Raw genomic sequence first — 22,107 nt, 5'->3', positions numbered from 1 at the left:
CATGTTCAGAGAATCAGGCTCGTGAGACGTAAATGTCTTACTTACTCCAGATCTCTTTTTTCAGAATTTTTATTATAGGCATTTTTAGACATGTGAAATTAAAGAGAATGGTAAAATGACACCACCTGCACCCGCCATCCAGCCTCAGCAGGTCTCAACTCCTAGCTGGTGTGCTGGTTTCATGTGTACTCTCACCTGCCCCAGATTATTTGGAGACAAGTCTCAGATAATAATATATTGTTTCACCCATAAGTACTTTACTAAGTTTTCTTTCTTTTTTTAATATTTGTTCATTTGGCTGTGCCTGGCCTTAGTTGTGGCAGGTGGGATCTAGTTCCCTGATCAGGAATCGAACCTGGTCTTCCTTCACTGGGAGAACAGAGTCTTAGCCACTGGACCACCTGGAAAGTCCCTAAGTTTCCTTTTTAAATGACTCCTTTTTTCAAACATAAGCATTAACACATATAAAAAAAGCAAAATTGATTCTTAATATCATCAAATAACAGTTCATTTCCCCAGTCTTTTAAAAGCGATCCAGGATCTCTTGATTTCTCACTTAATTATTTTTCTTTCGGTTGTCTCCATAAGGTCCGAAAGGCTCTGCGGAGTGCAGAGGCCTATGAAAATTTCCTGCGCTGTCTTGTTATCTTTAACCAGGAGGTGATCTCTCGGGCGGAGCTTGTGCAGTTAGTCTCTCCATTCCTGGGGTAAGTGGAGTCAGGAGCTTGGCCCTGATGTGTGATGTGAAGGTGAAATAAAACTTAGTTTGTGGGAGTATATGATAGACAAAATTAATTTGATTATGGTGGGTCAGTTGACTCATAAAATGTTAGTGCTAAGAGAGTCCTCTGCAAAGTCTTCTAGTTCAACTTTGGAGATGAAAAAATTGGCAGAGGGCGCATTGGCCAAGACTAGTGGTCTCCTGATCCCCTGACCAATGTTGGATGTTTTATATAGACCAATCTCTTCCAGCATTCTAGAATCTTGGCTTTGACAACCAAAGAATTATCTGAACTTTGAAACAATATTCTTGATTAGAAGAATGGCTTGTTATTGCCTTGTTTCAGTACAGTTCTTGCATCACCACCTTAACTGATGTTAGAGCACTCTGTAAGAAAAGGAGAAGCCAGGTATTCAAAAACAGTACTTCTTAGGCAAGAAGTAATAATTGTCACTGGAATTTGTCCAATGATAGCAGAGTTCTGACTCTACATCAAATAGTGGTAGTCACGCCTCAGCATTACTGCATAATGCTTCTAATTGCTCACTAGTTTTTGGTTTGATTCTTTAGGAAATTCCCAGAATTGTTTAATTGGTTTAAAAACTTTCTGGGCTATAAGGAATCTGTACATCTGGAAACCTTTCCAAAGGAACGGGCCACAGAGGGCATTGCCATGGAGATAGATTATGCCTCTTGTAAACGGTTGGGCTCCAGCTATCGAGCCCTACCAAAGAGTTACCAGCAGCCCAAGTGTACGGGACGGACTCCTCTCTGTAAAGAGGTAAGGCCTTCCAGGGAAGGTATCAGCCCTGAGTCCTCAGCTTCCTCCAGAAGGGAATGGTGCCTGGAATGGAGAATTTATATGAATGAGGAAATCAAAATCCTTTTCTGTCTTTTTTCAAAAGAAAATGTTTTGTACTTATATTGAGAACCTTTCTCTAACTATCTTTTTAAACTTGCTACAGATGAAACTTTTAATGTTAACTGTTTCTTCCCTCCCTTAAAGTTTTGTCTTTTTTAATTGAGAAAGCTTAATCACCAGAAAACTTTGTCATACTTTTGTTTCAATTTCTCTTCTTTTACCCAAAGGTTTTAAATGATACCTGGGTTTCCTTCCCCTCCTGGTCTGAGGACTCCACCTTTGTTAGTTCCAAGAAAACTCAGTATGAAGAACATATCTATCGTTGTGAAGATGAACGTTTTGAGGTACAAGCTCCTTTATCATTTGAAGTTTGGGGAAATGAGAGATTCGGAAAGAGAGGATATCTTAAATACCTGCCTGAGAGAACTGGCTTTTAAGACCAAAGAGCAAGAGGCTCATATTCTTCTGTGGTAAATGCTTGTTGTATTTACCATGTTTTATGACTTTGTCACATATATTAGTAATATTTTCATGACAAATGTGACTTATCTAGACCACTTTAGCCCTTTAACTGAAATTATCCATTGATGGCTGAATAATACTCCTTTGAATTTTTAATGGCTTTAATTTTTAAAGGTTATTGTGTTCTTTGTAGTATTTAAAATCAGTATCTTAAGACCTAGTAGGCTTTCTTGCAGCTGTTTTAAATTGCTTATCTTAAAGTGTATATTATTTTTAGCAGGTATCTTACTAACATGGTTAGCAAACCAGCCCTCCTGTGAGAACTGGAACTCTTCTGTCATATTTCTGATGTTAATTTGTCTCCTTTTGAAGGAAAGTTGAGTTAGGGACTTCATTTTAAAGTAGTTGGGAAGGGTAGAGCTAGAGTGAAGAAATGAGCTGGTCGAGAGCCCTGATACCAGAAGCGAGTGTACTGGAAACAAACTCAGTTCCCAGTGTGTTTAAATATCTGGTTCACTGATATCAACAAAAAGGGAATGTTAAATGTGTCTAGAGAAGGAAAATTACATGCTTCCTTTTTAATGTATGTATTATGTAAAACCAACTGTCCCTGCTCTTCCTATGGATGGGAGATGTTTTGCTCCTTTTTTAACCCATACTGATTTAGCTCTCTGCCAGTTATCCCCCTTCACACTTGCTTCCCGTTTCTGGCATATTTTGAATGAAGAGCCACATGTTGGTTGGTCCGCTGGGCCCCAGTGTTTATGAGGAGCTTCGACGATTTGCAGAAAAACTCAGTCATGACAGATGTTAACTTCGATGGAAAGTTTTATCAAGATGAAGAAAGCATTTCTTTTTTTTTAACCTATGTTTAGTCAGTTTCAATGATGTGTTAGCAGAGATTGACGCCTGTTTTTGACAGGATATTCTTACTCTCAACTAGTATGCCTGCAGAGGAGAGGCATCAGCCTCATTTCCTGCTTGTGATTGCAGTAGTGAAGATGAAAGAAATGTGTGTGTGTATGCATATGTACATGCTGAGGATTGGATGGGATAGACTAATTTGAATCCTTTATACATCAGGATTGGTTAATATTCCTGTAATACAGTCAACCCCTAAATCCCAATGACTTGAAAAAGACAGATTTGTTTCCTCGTTATACTGCATGTACATTGATGTTCAGCCGAAGATTCCACTCATCAGAATTGCTTGGGGACCTGGGCTGGCAGAGTGCCACCATCATGAACAGTACCAGTGACTATAGGGGAAAAGCTCAGGTGGATCTTGCACCCTTAAATGCTCTAGCCTAGAAGTAATGGATGTTACTTTGACTCACCTGTTAATAGCTCATAGGCCAAAACTAGTTACATGGCCCTAGCTAATCTCAAGGCAGCCAGGAAGTCTAAGCCATCATTTATTCATAACTGGGGAAAGGGGGCGTTAAAATTTTTGACAAAATGACTACCATAGTCCTCAAACTAGAAAATTAGGAAACACTTATACAGAGTCATAGACCCTTGAGACTGCTCATTTCCTTTATTTTCTGTTTCTCATCTAGAAAATTTTGTGTTAAGCTTTGGAAAAAAGTTAACTCAAGGTTGCTAGTCATGTCTTTAAGCAGGTTAGGCTTGGCCCTTGCCAGAAAATAGTGTCAGGAATATCCAGTGAGAATTTAAATGGTTACCCACAGATACAACATTGAAGCTCTTAAGGATGCTCTTATTGTTGTAGATGTGGAACAATACATTAAACATTTAAACATTTCAAGTTACTCTGAAAAACTTTACTCATGAGATTGATTTACTATCTTGAATGATCTTTTTGGGATTTGGTGGTAGTGGTTGTTATTGTTTGTAAGAGATCTGAGTAATTCACAAAAGTTCAGGGAAAAGTGTCAGTAAGGTTGCCTCCTCTTAGGTCCCTCTGGCGTGGGGGCCAGTAGTCCTCAATAAACCACACTGGTGGTGCTAGAAGTATTAACTACTACTTTGTTGTTGTTGTTCCATTGCTAAGACGACTCTTTGCGACCTCGTGGACTGCGGCACGTCAGGCTTCCCTGTCCTTCACTTACCTCCCTGAATTTGCTCAAATTCATGTCCGTTGAGTCGGTGATGCCATCCAACCATCTCATTCTCTGTCGCCCCCTTTCTCCTCCTGCTCTCAATGTTTCCCAGCATCAGAGTCTTTTCCATTGAGTTAGCTCTTCGCATCATGTGGCCAAAGTTTTAAAGCTTCAGCTTCATTATCAGTCCTTTCAGTGAATATTCAGGATTTGGATGTTTGCTGTGTGCCTGATATTGTGCTAAATCCTTTATGTGGGTTGTATCGTTAAATCCAGAACACAACCTTCTGAGAGTAGGTGGTGGTATTCATGTTTTACTGATAAGCTAACAGTTTCATATGGCCATGGTATGGCAAAGCCCAGATTCAAATCCAGGGAGTTTGACTTCCACCTTCTACTCCCAACAGCTGTTCTGTTCTGGTTTGGGTCCTGAGCATGCTTTGTCTTTTTTTTTTTTTCTTTTTAGCTTGATGTAGTTTTAGAGACCAATCTGGCAACTATCCGGGTTCTGGAAGCAATACAGAAGAAACTTTCCCGCTTGTCTGCTGAAGAACAAGCCAAATTTCGCTTGGACAACACCCTCGGGGGCACATCGGAAGTCATCCACCGAAAAGCACTCCAAAGGATATATGCTGACAAAGCAGCTGACATCATTGATGGTCTGAGGAAGAACCCTTCCATTGCCGTCCCAATTGTCCTTAAAAGGTACCTGAGTGCATATGCCCTTCATGCTTTAGTGTGCTTCTCAACAGATTTATTGTCCCATTAAATAAGGTTCTCCTTTTTGGCCCAGTTATTCCATGAGACCTCCATTTCTCCCCAACTTCAGCTGTAGGAAGTCAGTTGGATAGTGTGGGATAGTGGAGCTTCTTGATGGGCTTCTGTGTCACCAACAGCAGAAAACAAACCTTTCCAGTCTATACTGGAATGCTCTGTGTGTTTAGGGGGATATTTTAAAATAAAGAACAAAGAAGAAAACAGCCACCCACCTTCCTGCCACTCAGTACTAACCGATGTTCACATCTTTTGTTTTTTAATAAGGAAAATCACTTTGTCTTTATAAAATTGATATATTACTTAAAAAGCCTTAGTGTCCCATAAAAATCCAAGAATGTCTTTCTCCTAACCAACCTTCAAACCAAGGTATAGAGGGACCGTTGAACCCACCTAAATAAGGCTGTAGGTATCGAGGAGGCCAGGGCTGAGCCCCAGGCGCCTCGAAGTCCATGGCGCTCTGCACTCTACTATAAATCTGGTCCTCCCTCTGTATCACCTGGTGAAAGCTTATCCACTGCACAGTTCACACATGCCCAGATTTTCTTGTTCCTCCCCAGTCTTCCTCTCAAGAGCTGGCAGAAGGTGTTTGTCTTCCTGCCAGTAGCATTTAACTTTTGTCTTCGAGGTGGAGGATATCCTTCAGTTCTAGTGCTGGTTTTGATTTTCTCCTCTCTTCCAGAGGATCAGAGTCAGTTGTTTTCACTGGAACTTCCAAGCTCTGTCCAGAGGAGCATTGTTGTGCAAGTTCTCTGCTCTTGGACATTTGCATTTACATTTAGCATATAAACATTCTCAGAAGTCCTGTAGCAAAGAAACTTGTTTCACTTTGTTTTTTAGCTGGCCAAGGAAGAGAATCTACTTTTCTAGGGTATTCTGTGGAATGTTGTTTGAGAAATAACTGTTCTCGGCAAGATTTCTGACTTTGGGATAAATTACTTCCTCATAGTAAGTCCTGAATGAGTAGTTTTCTCATGTATCAGAGTTCAAGACTAGTTTGAATAAATTTACCCCAAAGTTGCCAACAGATTTGACAGATCTGCTATACCTTTTGACCTTTGAAATAAAATAAACCTGACATATTTCTTACTTCTAAACCCTTGTGAGATGAGGTGCTGTTATCCCCTTTTTACAGATAAGGAAGCAGTCTTACATGGCTAATGTGACAGTCAGGATTCCAGTCTGCAATTCTAATATGACTTGTTGCCTTAAAATTCCCTCCTCTGGACTCCCGTGTCTTTCTTTTTCCACCATCCACCCCACTAGGTTGAAGATGAAAGAGGAAGAATGGCGAGAAGCTCAGAGAGGCTTTAACAAGGTGTGGAGAGAACAAAATGAGAAATACTATTTGAAATCTCTGGACCACCAAGGCATCAACTTTAAACAAAACGACACCAAGGTCCTGAGGTCCAAGAGCTTACTCAACGAGATTGAGAGTATCTATGATGAGGTGAGTTGGGGGTCTCAACATTTGTGAGAAGTCTCCAGTCTGTATGCTCAGCATAGCTTTGACTCCTGCAAATTACCTTTGTTAAATGAGCATGAGACCCTCCAAGGTTTGTTGATTGTTGCTTCATAGGATAGACTTCTATTCCCAATTCTTCCACCATTTTAAATCTAAGGCTCACTAAGCTATTGTACTGGTTTTCCAGTTTTCCATCCTGGCTATAATTCATGCCCACTGCCACCCTCTTCCACTTCTCTCCATATTTCCTTCTAATGTATATTCCTTCTTGTAGCCTATCTCAACTTTCCACAACTTAAAATACTGTGTTTGATCCCCACACTCTTGCTTTCTCTCTCTGTTTTTGACCATGCTGTGTGGCTTGTGGGATTTCAGTTCCCCCACCAGGGACTGAGCCCAGGCCTTTGGCACAGAGAGTGTGGAGTCTTAACCACTGCACCGCCAGAGAATTGCCGCAAGACTCTTTCTAATCCCTGTTCATTCGGCATCCTTCAGGATTATGTAGAGTACTGGGTGCTAGGATACAGAGATGAATAAGAAATTAATCCTTCTTTCTTTGAGCTCACAGTCTTAGGGGATGGATAGAAACAAATAGAGTATGATTGAGAATTTCTGGAAGTGGTATGATCTTGAATTTTAAACTCTATTATGAAAATATCAAGCATACATGAAAAGGGAGAGAACAGTAAAATGAACTGACGTAAATTTAATTTCCCCTCTGTCTTGCCAGTTTTGTTATATCTGCCACCTTCCTCACTCCCAGAAGTATTTTAAAGGAAACTTTAGACCTCATATCATATCCTCCATAAGTACTAATGTAAAATTTTAGAAGATGGTCCCCTTTCTGTCCTACTGTCTTTTGAAAGTCTCAGTGTCTGGGAGGTACCAGTCATGGTACCTCCAATCATTTTGGTATCAAACCACATCTTGCACATTGTCTTTTTGTTTCTGGAAGTTTTTGATTGGAAAATAGTGGCCATTATGGTTAATAGAACGTACTGCTGGCGTAATCTCGTAGATCTGTTTGTTGCTTTTGTAGCTGTCACATAATACTTTGTCTCTCTCTCTCTCTGTCCTGGTAGAGGCAAGAGCAGGCTACGGAAGAAAATGCTGGTGTACCTGTTGGCCCACACCTCTCACTTGCCTATGAAGACAAACAGATTCTGGAAGATGCTGCTGCTCTGATTATCCACCATGTGAAGAGGCAGACAGGCATTCAGAAGGAAGACAAATATAAAATCAAGCAAATCATGCATCATTTTATTCCAGATCTACTCTTTGCTCAGAGAGGTGATCTCTCAGATGTGGAGGAAGAGGAAGAGGAAGAGATGGAAGTAGATGAAGCCACAGGGGCAACTAAGAAGCACAATGGTGTTGGGGGCAGTCCCCCTAAGTCCAAGCTACTGTTTAGTAACACAGCAGCTCAGAAGTTAAGAGGGATGGATGAAGTGTACAACCTCTTCTATGTTAATAATAACTGGTATATCTTTATGCGGCTGCACCAGATACTCTGCTTGAGGCTGCTGCGGATTTGTTCCCAAGCTGAACGGCAAATTGAAGAAGAAAACCGAGAAAGAGAGTGGGAACGGGAAGTGCTGGGCATCAAGCGAGACAAGAGTGACAGCCCTGCCATCCAGCTGCGTCTCAAAGAACCTAGTGAGTGCTAGGGTTGTCAGTCTGCAGAAGGTGTGAGAGCTCGGGATGCAGGACCTAGCTAGACTCAAGACTGCTTTCTTCTATGTTAATGCATAGAGCACAGGCCGTCCTTAGAGGCTGGCTGGGTTCAAATCCTAGCACTGCAATTTACTGGTTGCATAACCTTAAACTCGCTGAACACTGTTTATCTGTACACTGGAGGTGCTACTTGTTATCTTTTGGGGCTGTTGGGAGAATTGGGGGAAATATGCAGTGCACCCTGTGCCTTCCTTAGATCATAGACCCTCAGTAGCTGGTACTGTGGACACCAAGGAAGTGGGTGTCAGTTACCTTCGTTAGTTTCCCAGATGGAAGGTCTCTCTTTGAAAGGACAGAGAATGACTGAAGCATCATAGTTGGTTCCAGTCCACGACAGAACAACTGTTCGTGCCTAAGACAATTGCAAAAAAGGAGATGGGGACTCGGGAGATGGTTTGAGACAGCAGAACAGGAATGAAGATAGAAAACTCAGAAAAAGGAAAATAAGTGAAGGTTAAGGAAGCCTCCACATGCTCTACGTGATTCTGTGCCGCTTGCTTCTAGATCTCCCTTCAGGTTGTAAGTTAGGTACTTAAGCTGTTAGCCAAAGCTCTTCTGTGAAACCTTCTTGTGTGTTCTTTAGGAAATGACCCATTTTTGGAGTGAATTATCTTTTTTTTAACTGTTAGTAATGTAAGAAGCCCGTGTGAAGCCCTGGCCATCTATCTTATCGGAGAGCTAATGACCTTGGAAATTAATTCTAAAAGCCTTTATCTGGATTAATCCTAGCTTGAGAGAGACATCTTTTAGACTTCAGTGTGGTGATTCCCTCTTCTTGGGTAGAAACGAGAAAGATGACCTGATCTTGGCTTGACCATTGACTTAACCTGATTTTTGAGGCTAACAGTTCATTCTTGAGTAATAATGCCAAGCCTCCACTGATCGTGGCTCACGTGATTTGCACCAATAGAACTCGTAGCTTTATTCTGATGTGAAAGCATTTTTCACAGCAATAGCACAGCCCATGCCTCTGCTGTGGATCTGAACAAGGTACTGTTCCGTCAGGAAACTCAAGCCAGTTGCTTCTCTTAAATAGTAGTTGTCCTGTTTTGCCTGTCTTGAATGAATCCATCACACTTCAAATAAATGGAAATGGACTCAACTTTGGCTCTCAGAGCCTTTTTCCCCCTGCACAAACTTTACAAAGAGGTAGCTAAATGTCAAAGATAAAAGAGTTCTCTTTGTAATTTTTTCTCATTGTAGTGAACTTTTTGTTGAAGTACAATACATATACAGAATTGCATAGCTCAGTGAATTTTTACAAACCAAACACACCTGTGTAACCAGCACCCAGAGTAGGAAACAACATAACCAGTAGTCCCCTTGCACTGCTCTCTGGATTGCCGGCACTGGAGATGAGATTTGCCAGTTTTTCAGCTTCATGTACATATGTCTTATTTTAGTAAGCTAAAGGTGGAGTCCTTTCACCTTTCCTTGTGTGCTCTGTTAGTTTCCAAATGTCTTTGTAACAACTGATAAGGTTTCTATCTGGTGGTTGAGGTGATTCATATACAGCAAGTATAGATCATTTGATGTAATTTGTGAAGTACAATGTTGGGAATGTACTTTTAAACAAAAGGACTTTGACAAATGCAGATACTTCATTATTCATAAAGGATTTAATCTGCCCTCCTAGTTTCCTGTTCCTGAGAGGTTTCTCAGTGCTAGTGTTTGATTCTGTCTGCCTTTTCTCTTCAGCCCTTTATGCTTCGTTGAAATAGCTATTTGAGCAAGTGACCCATGTGGGGGGTACTCCCTTTGCAGGCTCCTCTCCTAGCAGGGAGCCAACAGCTTTTTGAAGAAACTTCTTCCCTGGGATATTTTGCTCTCCTGTCACGCATTGCCAGGCCGTACTGTAAATAAGTGTTTCGGTCAGTCAGAGTAGTTAGAAGCTGCTGTTGAAATTGCAGCGTCACTCTCCTTTGATAGACAGTGCTGGGGTTGTGGCCACCTGTCAGATCTCATCTGTCTGCAGCAGACTGAATACTGAGGGTTTGTTCTGTCCAGTGCTTTTCAGGCCAGCTGTGGGATTTGCCCTGCCCTCTCTTCCTATCTTTTCTTAGCAGGGTAAGGCCTCACCTCTCCCCTCTTTCCCACAGTGGATGTTGATGTAGAAGATTATTACCCAGCTTTCCTGGACATGGTGCGGAGCCTGCTGGATGGCAACATAGACTCGTCCCAGTACGAAGATTCGCTGAGAGAGATGTTCACCATTCATGCCTACATTGCCTTTACCATGGACAAACTCATCCAGAGCATTGTCAGACAGGTGAGGGTGTGGTGCGGGCGAGGGTTGGGGAGGGAGAGAGTCCTCATCTACAGGTGGGTCAGGAAAGAGACGAGGCAAGTTTTCTTTTGGGAATGGACAGGCAATTTTCTCATGTGATAATGTTAACGAATACGTGGTTCTGTAGAGGGAGGGGGAGGTTAAGGTGATGTCGGATTTCTCCTGTTAACTGAGTGGAAGGGCTTCAGCCATGTGATTGAGTGCTTTGCTCAGTGTGCCCTGGGAGGAGGCACCTACCTCAGACGTGAGAGAGAGAATCTGACAAACCTAGCATTGGGTTGGGATTTGCCTAGTTGTGCCTGGATTTATAAAGCTACCCTTTCCAAAGACTGGGTGGGGCCAGAAATCCAAGAAGAGAGTGTAGAAGGAGTCGGTGACCTTTAACAGGAAAGTATAAAGATATATCTACATAGTAGAGACCATGCTTTGTATACTTTTTTTACGCTGCTTTTTTCTCTTAAACACTGTGTTTTAAGCTTTCCTCTGTATTATCAAGTTATAAGCATTATTTTAACAGTCACATTAAAAGCTGTTGTATGGCCTAATTGTAATTTAACCATTTCCAGTTGCTGGCCTTTCTACCACCATCAGATCACTCACCGTCTGACCTTACATTTTGTCCATTTATCTATAAATATACATACTTGTCATTTAAGACTTTTTCAAATGTTAAAAATAAGTAGTTGTCATAGTTACTAGTGCATCAAAAAGAGTGTATCTTCCTAAAAATAGAATGGCTTAGCGGTTATGAGAATTTTAAAGTAAAATAGGTAAATTGTTATTGCAATTAACGTTTTGCTTTCTTCTTTATCTGTTTTTCACATCCCGTGGCGTTTTAAGGGGTAAAATTTCATTTGAAGGAATTTTTATTTTATGATAGATGATATCATCATGACCTATAAGAATGGAATCTCTGAAGGGTTCAACTTGCTAGTCATCAGAGAGTTTAATAAGATAGTCACAGAAGTTGCCAGTAGTCAATCATGATTGACATGTATTGAAAATGAGTTCATTTGCATAAAATTTAAATACTATGCTTTTATTATCAGATGTGGAAAAATAGGGAGTGCATTAGAAAGAATATTGGCCTGGGGTCCAGAAACTTGAATATTCATTCTGACTTAGCTCCTTCAGCTGAGTGCCAGTGACAGATTAATTCAGCAACAACTTCTTCAGTGCCTGTTGAATTTCGTTTTGTACCAGGGCTTTGAATATAGGAATGGATCTTGTTTTCATGGTTCTCCAAGTTCCCTCTCCTCACCTTAGCACACAGTGAGTTTTCTTATCTAAAATGTAAATTTGTCTCATATATAACAGGGCACCCCTGAAGATAGTGATTTTATATGATTAATTTTCTAAAATTTTCAACAAAAAATTTTTTTAACTGAGTAATTGGAACCACCAAAGGAAGGCTGAGTGTATGATGGGGAGAACTGTATTTTTGGTTCCTGATGACTTGCCTTTGCTTGATTCCAGCTGCAGCATATTGTGAGTGATGAGATCTGTGTACAAGTGACTGACCTGTACCTGGCAGAAAACAATAATGGGGCCACAGGAGGCCAGCTGAACACACAGACTTCAAGGAGCCTCCTGGAGTCAACATATCAGCGGAAAGCTGAGCAGCTCATGTCAGATGAAAATTGCTTTAAGGTGAGAGTTACTCATTTAGTCAAGGAACACGCTGATGACAGTGTAAACTGCTGGGACTCTACCCCGCAGAAGTCAGAGCCATACCAGGGTGCTTCGACCCAGTGTCTCCACTCCTAGAATGCGTTGGAGTTCCTTTGAACTCATTAGAAGAAATATAAAAAACATGGAAAAGTAAAGTCTCATAGGCAGTCTGTTTCTTGCCTTTAAAAAAAAATTAGTTCTTATATATAATTTTCATTTTCTCTGAACTTTTTTTTTGATATTAAATGCTTTGTGAATATTGTTTAAAAATGTAATCCATGGTCATTGTAGAAAAGATAGGAAATATAGAGAAAAGAAAAACCAGTTGTCTATGGTTTTCCCCAGAAATAATCATTGATGGCATTTCTAAACTTTTCTATGTTTGTATATTTTGAAAGAGATTATACCGGGCAAAACATTCTGTGTAACTTATTTTGCTCAATTAGCAAACCTCTGGGTCTTCAGCATCTTTTTATGACCATTCAGTATTTTATAGAAAATTATGCCCATCTATTTGGACATTTAGGTTGTTTCCAATTTTCCACCATTGTAACAGCTAATTAGAAAAGCAAATAGCTGGAAACTGGAAACAATCTATATGTCCAGCCCTTAATGGGAATGGCTAATGGCAGCCTATTGTGTGACTGCTAGATGACGTATTTTGCAGCTCTTAAAGTTAATTATATGTTAGTAAAAATACTGAAGCAAATAAAAGGACACAAAATTATGTGTATTATTATTGCAGCTGTGTAATATGTATAGTTGAACAAAGCCTGTATGTATTAATGTAAGGACAAGTTTAGGTGGCCCAGAGTAAGGTTTGTAGTTGGCCAAGCACAGAGAGCTAACAAAAGTTTAACCTCGGTGAGCATGTCCCATGTACTTTAATGATCTGACCCTCATACTGTTCACTTAGCTGTGTGTGCTTCTACTTTCAGCCTACTGTTGGCTTAATTTAGAATCAAAGACCTGAAACTGAGTTTTCTAGTTCAGTCACAGTTATGATGCTCTACTACCTGAGGACTTTCCCACTACAGAGGAGAGTTCCTAAGCCTTGCATAGTTTTAAATCTATAAATGTTTACCATGAGTTTAATGTGTGCTTGTTTCATGGTGACAGAATTACCACCCCCACCTACAGTGAGTTAAGAGATTGTGTGGTGAGGGCCTATGAAGGAATGGGTAGACTTACCCTGTAGATAACACATTTGTCAGAATAGCAGAGGGAACAGAAGGCTTGGTAACCAGGAATATTGGGTCATCACAGTGACCTTTTTCTTTAAAATGTTTTACATAGAAAATGAAAGAACATAGTATGAGCATTAAGCTAAGCATAAGCAGCCCTTCAAATCCCCTGTCCAGTTCCACCTCCAGCCTCTTCTCCCTTCATTTTTTTCTAGGCATATTCTCTAGTGCTTTTTAAAAATTTGGCATGTTTAACTCTCCATATAACCACTCAAACCCCTTTCTATGCACTTACATATACATGTGTATTTATGTAGAAATACATTTTTTAATTAAACTATGTACTTTGCATCTTGCTTTTTTCCACTTAATATGTCTTAGAATTTGCTCTGTTTTGGTTTATATAGACATAGCTCATGTTTTTCAGCTGCTGTGTCATACTTAATAGTATGAATGTACCATAGTTTTTTGTGGTTTGTTTGTTTGTTTAGGGTATTAGCTCCCTCACCATGGCTCAAACTTGAGCCCCCAACAGTGAAAGCCCAGAGTCCTAACCACTGCACCACCAGGGAATTTCCTGTGCCATAGTTTTTGTGTTTTGTTTTTTTTTTAAATTATTCCCCTATGGGTGAATGTTTTAAGCTATTTCCATTTTTACTACCTCAAATAGTGCTTCACTGAACAGCATTTACAATTTATGTTCTTGTGTGCATGTGGTAGTGTTAAGGGTTCGGTTCAGTTCAGTCACTCGTTCGTGTCCAACTCTTTGCGACCCCATGAATTGCAGCACGCCAGGCCTCCCTGTCCATCACCAACTCCCGGAGTCTACCCAAAACCATGTCCATCGAGTTGGTGATGCCATCCAGCCATCTCATCCTCTGTCGTCCCCTTCTCCTCCTGCCCCCAATCCTTCCCAGCATTAGGGTCTTTTCCAATGAGTCAACTCTTCGCACGAGGTGGCCAAAGTATTGGAGTTTCAGCTTCAACATCAGTCCTTCCGATGAACACCAATGACTGATCTCCTTTAGGATGGACTGGTTGGATCTCCTTGCAGTCCAAGGGACTCTCGAGAGTCTTCTCCAACACCGCAGTTCAAAGGCATCAATTCTTCGGCACTCAGCTTTCTTCCCTGTCCAACTCTCACATCCATACATGACTATTGGAAAAACCATAGCCTTGACTAGACGGACCTTTGTTGGCAAAGTAACGTCTCTGCTTTTAAATATGCTATCTAGGTTGGTCATAACTTTCCTTCCAAGAAGTAAGCATCTTTTAATTTCATGGCTGCAGTCACCAGAAATGAAATTACTGGGTTGAAAGGGTAGGGTATGCATATTTTAGGGCTTCCCAGGTGGTGCAGGGGTAAGTGAAGTGAAAGTCCCTCAGTTGTGTCCGACTTTTTGCAACCCCATGGACTATACAGTTCATAGAATTCTCTAGGCCAGAATATTGGAGTTGGTAGCTTTTCCCTTCTCCAGGGGATCTTCCCAACCCAGGGATCGAACCCAGGTCTCCCACATTGCAGGTGAATTCTTTACCAGCTGAGCCACAAGGGAAGCCCAAGAATACTGGAGTGGGTAGCCTATCCCTTCTCCAGGGGATCTTCCCAACTCGGGAATCGAACTAGGGTCTCATGCATTGCAGGCAGATTCTTTACCAACTGAGCTATCAGGGAAGCCCGGTGCGGTGGTAAAGAACCCGCCCAACAGTGCAGAAGCTGCAGGAGACAGGTTTAGTTCCTGGGTTGGGAAGATTCCCTGGAGGAGGAAATGGCAACCGACTCCAGTATTCTTTCCTGAAAAATTCCATGGACAGAAGAGCCTGGTGGGCTACACTCCACGGGGTTGCAAAGAGTCAGACATGACTGCGCATGCATGCACATGCATGTTTTAAAATTTTAACTTTAATGGATATTCTCATTTCTCTCCCAAAGTGAAAGGATATATCAGTGTGCACTTTGATAAGAGCATTTATATCCCCATAACACTTAGTATTATCAAGCTCATTTTTGACAATTAGATGATTAAAAAATATTTTAATTCATATTTCCCTATTTCCTACTGTCACCCATTTTTCCTCTTCTGTGTGTTGCATACTGGCATTCGCATCCTTCACCATTTCTGGGGGAGCAGGATTGTATTCTTTTTATGTACTTTTTCAAATATTTTTGTTATGATTTATTTGTTTGATTTTCTTTGTTATGATTTCTCTGAAATTGGTTGGTCTTCCTCTTTGTTGTGTTTTTCAGGGCCCAGCTAAGTGTCACTTCAATGAAGTGGAATCTTTCTCAATTCACTGAGGGGGGAATAGCATATTGCCCATGTTTCTAGAATAGTACCTTTGTAGTTATTTTGTTGTAATATAAATATAGCTGTTTGTATTCCTTTTCTTTTGCTGAATTAGGCTCCTCCAAGCAAGAAACTGGGGCTTCCCCAGTGGCTCAGCTGGTAAAGCACCAACCCGCCAATGCAGGGGATGTAAGAGACGCAGATTCAATCCCTGGGTTGGAAAGATCCCCTGGAGGAGGGCATGGCAACCCACTCCAATATTCTTTCCTGGAGAATTCCACGGACAGAGGAGCCTGGGGGGCTGCAGTCCATAGGGTTGCAAGAGTCAGGCACAACTGAGTGCACGTGCGCACACACACACAAGCAAGAAACCATGCTCTCTTCTGAGTGTGCCCCTAACAGATAAAGAGCAAACATTCAGTGACTTGACTTTGTGTTAGTTGAATGAAGCAAAGGAGGTATGTAGAAAAAAGAGAGAAGGGTTGTGTCCAAATGGTAGAGAATCTTCATAGCTATAGTAGGTAAGAGGTGTGGATTTTGTTGTGGTTGGTGAGCAGTGAGGCGTTTTTAAGGACTAAATAGCCCACTGGATTTGAGCTTTCAGGAAGATCAGTTTAGTAGCACTGAGTAAGGAGAAGGGGAGGAATCAGAGGCATATTTACAACCTGGAGGCAGTTACCAAATTGGGGTGATGGATGTGGGCAGTCTAATAATAAAGCTAGTCAAGCCTTGGAATGGTTGCAGAGGTCAGAGAGTTGGGGTGAACACATGGTAAAGGACCTAGCAAGATATGTGTCAGACAGGTGAGGAGCCAGTTGGGGTGAAATCGAGTTCAGTTTTAAGAATGTAGAAGACACTCTTCTCAGTATTACTTTGAAGGATGGCTTCCTTATAGCCGTAGGACAGATCTTGACACTCTAGGTCATTCATTCTAAATCCAGGGGGTTTTAGCAAACTCCTAGGAACAGTTCCTTTCAAATCTATTTTGAAAGTAACTATGTTTGTGTTTGTATGTGTGTATGTTGTATTCTTGTCATTGTAAAAAATTTATTAGCTAATAGGAGTTTTTAAAGGCTGCTCTAGAAGAACTGTGAACCAGAACTGGTTTCTGGTTCTGTTTGCTTATTGACTAGCTGTGTGGCCTTGAGAAATCAGAACTCTGAATTTTAGGTATTTCCCTATATAAAATGAAGAATGTTGAAATAAATGATTTCTCAAGCTTTCTTCTAATCTCTGATCTTTACCATGTAATTCTGATAGTGATCTTTTTTATGTTTTTAATTTTAATTTTTTTGAATTATGAAAGTATGATAACACACTTACAGGAGGCTTGGAAAATACAGAACAAGGTTACATATAGTTCCACTATATATTATAATTATTTTTTTAAGTAGATAAGTTCATTATCAAACTCTCAAAAATTAATAGAATGAGTATACAGAGAAGTAGAAGGATTTAGTAAATCTGAAAAGCACTGTGAACCAGTTCAACATAATTACAAATTATACAATTTTCACGTAACAGTAGGATACAAATTCTATTCAAATTCCCACAGACTGTAAACTTGGAAATGCTGAAGCATATCCATGGACATAAAACAAGGTGCAAAGCTTGGATGGTCTAAAGGTAGTGAAAGCATAGAGTCTGTCCTCTTATCACTGTGGGCTTAGGTTAGAGATCAATCTGATAGTGATTTGTCTGCAGCAGTCCCTCCAGATAAGGGCAGTGAGAGTCCTGGGATTCCCAATGGGGAGCTCTGTGTGCCATCACCACTTGGTACTTCTTTTGTGCAAAACATGACTTGGTTTTGCCCCTATCAGTGTATTGCTTTTAAATATGATTTTTTTTAAAAAACCACACAAATAATATTAGCAAAACTCAGAGTTTCAAATATCGTTGGTTTCATTGCAACAGATCACTTCTTAATGTTGATGTTTTGTGTTCTTTACCCCAAGGTATGTGTGATTTCTTGGGTAGTCTTTATTGTGGTGAAAATGATTGCTGCTCTCTGTTTGATGTTTTCCACTTCCGTTTGTTATGGGAAGTTTCTTTAAAAAAAAAAAAATACAAAAAAACACTGTAGACTTGTTTACATCTTTGCATTAAGTCCCATAAATGAGATTATCAAGTGAAATGGCATTGACATTTTATGTTTCTGACTTTTGAGCACTCTTTCTGATATTCATTACTGTTTTTGCTAATTCAAGAAGTATGAAACATGAAATGTCATCAAGAAGCTCTTACATTTCATTTTGCTGGTAGCAAGATGAACAACCTTTGCCTTTTAATCACCTCTTAAGCTTTTGAGTATCTTCCTCATCTCTTCAACTGGAGCAAAATTTTTTTTATAACTCTCTTGCCTCCCCACCTCTCAACCCTTGAGAATCTAATTACAGCTTTGGAGATGGTCTTTTGTTTACACTCAGGTTTCTTGTTTTCAGCTTATGTTCATTCAGAGCCAAGGCCAGGTTCAGCTAACCATTGAGCTTCTGGACACAGAAGAGGAGAACTCGGATGACCCTGTAGAAGCAGAGGTATGGATGAGCATACTGCTGAAAGTGTGTTGTGCTCTTGAGAGTCTGTGTAGGGACTGTCTGCTAGAAGCCCAGCCAGCATTAGCCTGTTTTAAGGGTCAGGACCTGATGCTTAAAGTATAGGTCATGTCAGCCATGTCTTCGACTGAAGAGACTGCCTGGTGGTAGATATTTAGAATTAATGGCAGTCTCATCTAGCTTTCAGTAAAGCCCTCTCCTCAGAGGAAATCTCATGGTTGGCAGCTTTGTTTTTCTCCTAAAGCATAAGAAACAACAAATGAGGTGCCATCTGCCCAGTATCATCTTGATTCTTTGTGTCATGTTTACTTTCTTTTGGGATAGATGGAGCCAGGAGTTCAACCCCACAGAGTAGACAGAGAGGGAGTTGGTTATCACAGCTGGGTCCAGCAGATAATATTAATGAGAGGGGCAAGTGTCATGTATGACATGGAGGGGAGGAGACTGTTGTTTTATGGGAATGTGGTTGCCGAGACTTTAATTTTTTTTAAAAAAAAGAGGTGCAAGAAATTCAGATTTTGATGTGAAAGGTACTGATTTTCAAACATTTGCCACTATACATTTTTTTCTTTAACAGAACCCTCTGTGGGGAAATAAAACCATTTACGATTTCTGATAACTCTAAAGTATCTCAGAGAAGCTTTAAGTTTTGCATTCTCACAGCTTTTTTAAGTTGTGTTTCAGTACCACTTAACAAGCATGTCATTATGGGAAGAGAATTTTTTTTTATCTTGAAATTTAAGTATTTCAGACATTTCAGGCATAGAATTTTCTAACCCACCTGTTGAGGTTGGAGTTCAGTTTTTGGTTCCTGCCCAATTACCCGTGTTGTGTTTACAATTCCAGCGCTGGTCAGACTACGTGGAGCGATACATGAATTCTGATACTACCTCTCCCGAGCTTCGTGAGCACCTGGCGCGGAAACCAGTATTTCTCCCACGGTGAGTGAACCGTGTCCTGTATCGGCAGCAGGACACTTCTGCGTGTCCAGGAACGAGGGGTTAGCTCACTTTCAGGTTCTTGGTTTTCATTTTATCTATTGTTCTGTTTACTGAGGACAGTAATTTGAGGTTTGTGTGGCTTTTACACCATGCTCTTATCTGGAGCATATGCCCAAGCATCAGGGAGGTGAGAGTTTTAGGAATCAGTAATAACTTCCCTTTAGGAATATGTGTCAGAGTCTCCAGTGTTTGATGATTCACTGGGAGGACTCACAGGATGCAGTCATACCTGCAGTGATGATTTACCATAATGAAAGGATATACAGCTAAATCAGCAAAGGCAGAAGGTGCCTGTGACAAAAATCAGAGGAAGGTAGGCGCAAGCTTCTAGAGAGTCTGTGGCTTCCATTAGAGTCACAAGGACACATAATTCCTCCAGCAGCAGATTACAATATGTTTGAAATGCTGCCTACCAGAGAAGCTCACTGGAGACTTGGTGCTGTGAGTTTTTTTATTGGTTCCTAGTCCTGTAGGTACCCTCTGCCTAACTTGTACCAAAATTCCAGACTTCCAGAAGGAAACCAGGTTTTCAGCTTTCCATTTACTTTGTACAAGCAGTTTAGGTACAGTGAGGCAGTCTTAGCATTTAGAGAATGGTGGAAACTCTCCCACGATCCACAGTCCCAGAACCCACCCAGGGGACAATCTTGTAAACAAGGTTTTCAAAGGATGGTAGTCTTAGGCTGGCTGTGTTACTCTTAGAAGAATTTTTGAAATTTCCTCCCTGTATATGGGTAAATTGTGTATGTTGGACCTCTATCTGAAGATGAAAACAAAGTTTCAGAAGTAGAAAACAGGGTTTTGCTGTAGTTGAGCGGCTTTCTTCCTTTCCCCAAGTTTGGGAATTGAAATCTCATGTCTTACATTCCCAGAAAGGTATTATATAGTGTGATTAGACTCATTCCTGATTGGAACATGGAAAGAGGTGTGAACAGAAGGACGCTGCCAGCTTCTTCTACTCATTGAGTCATTTAGCATACTTCAAGCAGCTGCTCTGTGCCAGGCCCCTTTCTCAACGAAACAGATTTAGTCTCCATGCTTATGAAACAGTACGAATAAACATAAGATCATATATTTCTTACCAGATTGGCAAAATTCTTAAAAGATTTATAAACTGTATTATAGCAGGTGTAGGGAAGAGGGGAGCGACTTGCACATACTTTAGGGGGAAATATTGATACAATCATTCTGAGGTCAGAGCAGTTAAAATGCAGAAGACTTTACCCTGGACCTTTGGTTTTTAAAAATTTGCCTTACAGCTATTATTACAGCTGTAGTTATTTTTTAGTCTTTTTCTTTGAAACCCTTAAATTCTTAGAGATTGAATACCCCCTCCAAAGCTCTTATTTATGTGAATTATATATAGTAATATTTATCACATTTAGAAATTAAAACTGGAAAATGTTTGTTATGAATTCATTAAAAAACAATACTAGATGCATTCCATGTTATCATAAATAGTATTTTAATGAAACACTACTTCAAATTAGTGAAAAGAGTGACATTGCTCTACATTTTTGTGAATCTGTTTCATGTCTGGCTTAGTATAACAACTGGATTCTCACAGCTGCTCCTATATTCAGTCTGTTGCACTGTTTTGTTTGGTTGGACTATGTGAAGAAAATCTGGCTAGAAAAGGAAGTATTTTCATATCCTTTCAGATAATTGTAGATATTCTTTGATATGACAACAAAACTCTCCAAGTAGTAGTTTCTTAAAGGTTAGTTGCAGTATCAATGAAAATATCAACGAGCTTGTAAAAATCCATTGGCTTATCTTGTACTTTGAATTTTTTCTTGCATGGTTTTATAACTTCATACAGTCAGTTATTTGGAAAATTTGAATTCACTGAGTTATGCAGACCTACCAAATGTTGACATGTTTTCTTTTTACAATATTCCCACCCCTACCTCCATACCACCCCTGAAAAAAGCCACATTTACTAATATTGCCGTTGACTTCATCAGTCACATCTTTAAGTAGTGGGAAGTTGTCACTTGTCATGCTGGCCAGTACCAATTTATCAAAATTCAGAATTTTACTTGAAATCTTAAATTCTGTCGTTAACAGCAAATATGCTCAGTTGTTTTTCCTTGAGGTACCAGGCTCCCTTGTTCATTTTTGAGAAAATATCTGCCAAACATCCCAGACTAGCTAGTCAGCTGTTCTTTCGGGTAAAAAGTGTGAACATTTGCAGTTCAAGTGGTACTCAAGTGCTTTCCTTCATGAGTCCATTGTACTTTAGCACACAGAAGTGCTTTATATGTAGTTCCCATTTCATCACCCAGCATATTAAAAAGATGTGAAATAAGGGGCTTTAATTTCATAAGAAATGTTACTGCTTCCCAAGGATATTCTAAAGTCAGACCAGCTTTCCTTTTTGTTTAATTGCCAGTGTGTGGCCAGAGAAGAGTACAAAGATACCTAAGGAGGTTGGTGCCACCATCAGCTTTTTTTTTAATCACTGTTATTTTTATACCGCTAATGCTAATGTTAGTACTTTGTGTTTTGTTTTGTTTTTTAGAAAGAAACACAATGTTTTAGTATTATGAAAATAGTTTTAATCTCACAACTTCCTCAAAAAGGTCTTGGGCCCTCCGACAGTCCTTGGACCAAAGAACTGCTGTCCTGCGGAAATGTATATGCACAAAGATATTCACTGAAGCAGTTTTTAATAGCAAAGTATAGGAAACAATAGAATTGTCAAGCTGACAACCTTTCTCTGCTTGTTGTTGAGGGGGTTAAGTTCTAAATACCTGCCAAGGCATCCACTGATATGAATTATCTTTTTTCATATGTAGAATGGCACTGATGGTATATGTGAAAAAATAGACATTTGAATAATTTTTTGTGCTCTGTGGTTCCTTGGAGAGCCCTGATTGATTCCTGTTAAGGAAATGTTAAATTAAGACATATTTCTCTGTAGCAGTTAAAGAGAATGACACAAATCTATGTTTAATGAAATGGAAAAAAAAAATTTTATGGCATTAAGTGAAAAATTGAGAGAGATCTAGAAGATTTTAAGCCAAAACTGCTAACAGCA

General features: G+C 40.1%; 1 protein-coding gene across 17 annotated transcripts in view; it reads left to right on the top strand.

The window, feature by feature from the left end:
- Nucleotides 1-22,107, top strand: part of SIN3A (SIN3 transcription regulator family member A) — a 64,339-nt gene that overhangs the window by 37,996 nt on the left and 4,236 nt on the right. For 12 of the 17 annotated variants that reach the window (XM_081550408.1, XM_081550401.1, XM_081550409.1 and 9 more), the window contains 10 exons: nucleotides 589-707; nucleotides 1,292-1,502; nucleotides 1,811-1,927; nucleotides 4,575-4,813; nucleotides 6,149-6,332; nucleotides 7,430-8,003; nucleotides 10,181-10,350; nucleotides 11,845-12,018; nucleotides 17,953-18,045; nucleotides 18,910-19,004. In XM_081550408.1, the coding sequence (XP_081406534.1) occupies nucleotides 589-707; nucleotides 1,292-1,502; nucleotides 1,811-1,927; nucleotides 4,575-4,813; nucleotides 6,149-6,332; nucleotides 7,430-8,003; nucleotides 10,181-10,350; nucleotides 11,845-12,018; nucleotides 17,953-18,045; nucleotides 18,910-19,004 (1,976 nt within the window). Of the gene's footprint in view, nucleotides 1-588; nucleotides 708-1,291; nucleotides 1,503-1,810; nucleotides 1,928-4,574; nucleotides 4,814-6,148; nucleotides 6,333-7,429; nucleotides 8,004-10,180; nucleotides 10,357-11,844; nucleotides 12,019-17,952; nucleotides 18,070-18,909; nucleotides 19,005-22,107 lie in introns of all 17 variants that reach the window. The other 5 variants (XM_081550416.1, XM_081550405.1, XM_081550415.1 and 2 more) reach the window with 2 other exon arrangements.

Source organism: Giraffa tippelskirchi, chromosome 12 (assembly GCF_054371585.1).
Source record: "Giraffa tippelskirchi isolate mGirTip1 chromosome 12, T2T-mGirTip1v1.2.pri, whole genome shotgun sequence".
NCBI lineage: Eukaryota > Metazoa > Chordata > Mammalia > Artiodactyla > Giraffidae > Giraffa > Giraffa tippelskirchi.
Note: the sequence above shows the minus strand (reverse complement) of the source record. Positions and strands in the feature narration are given on the sequence as shown.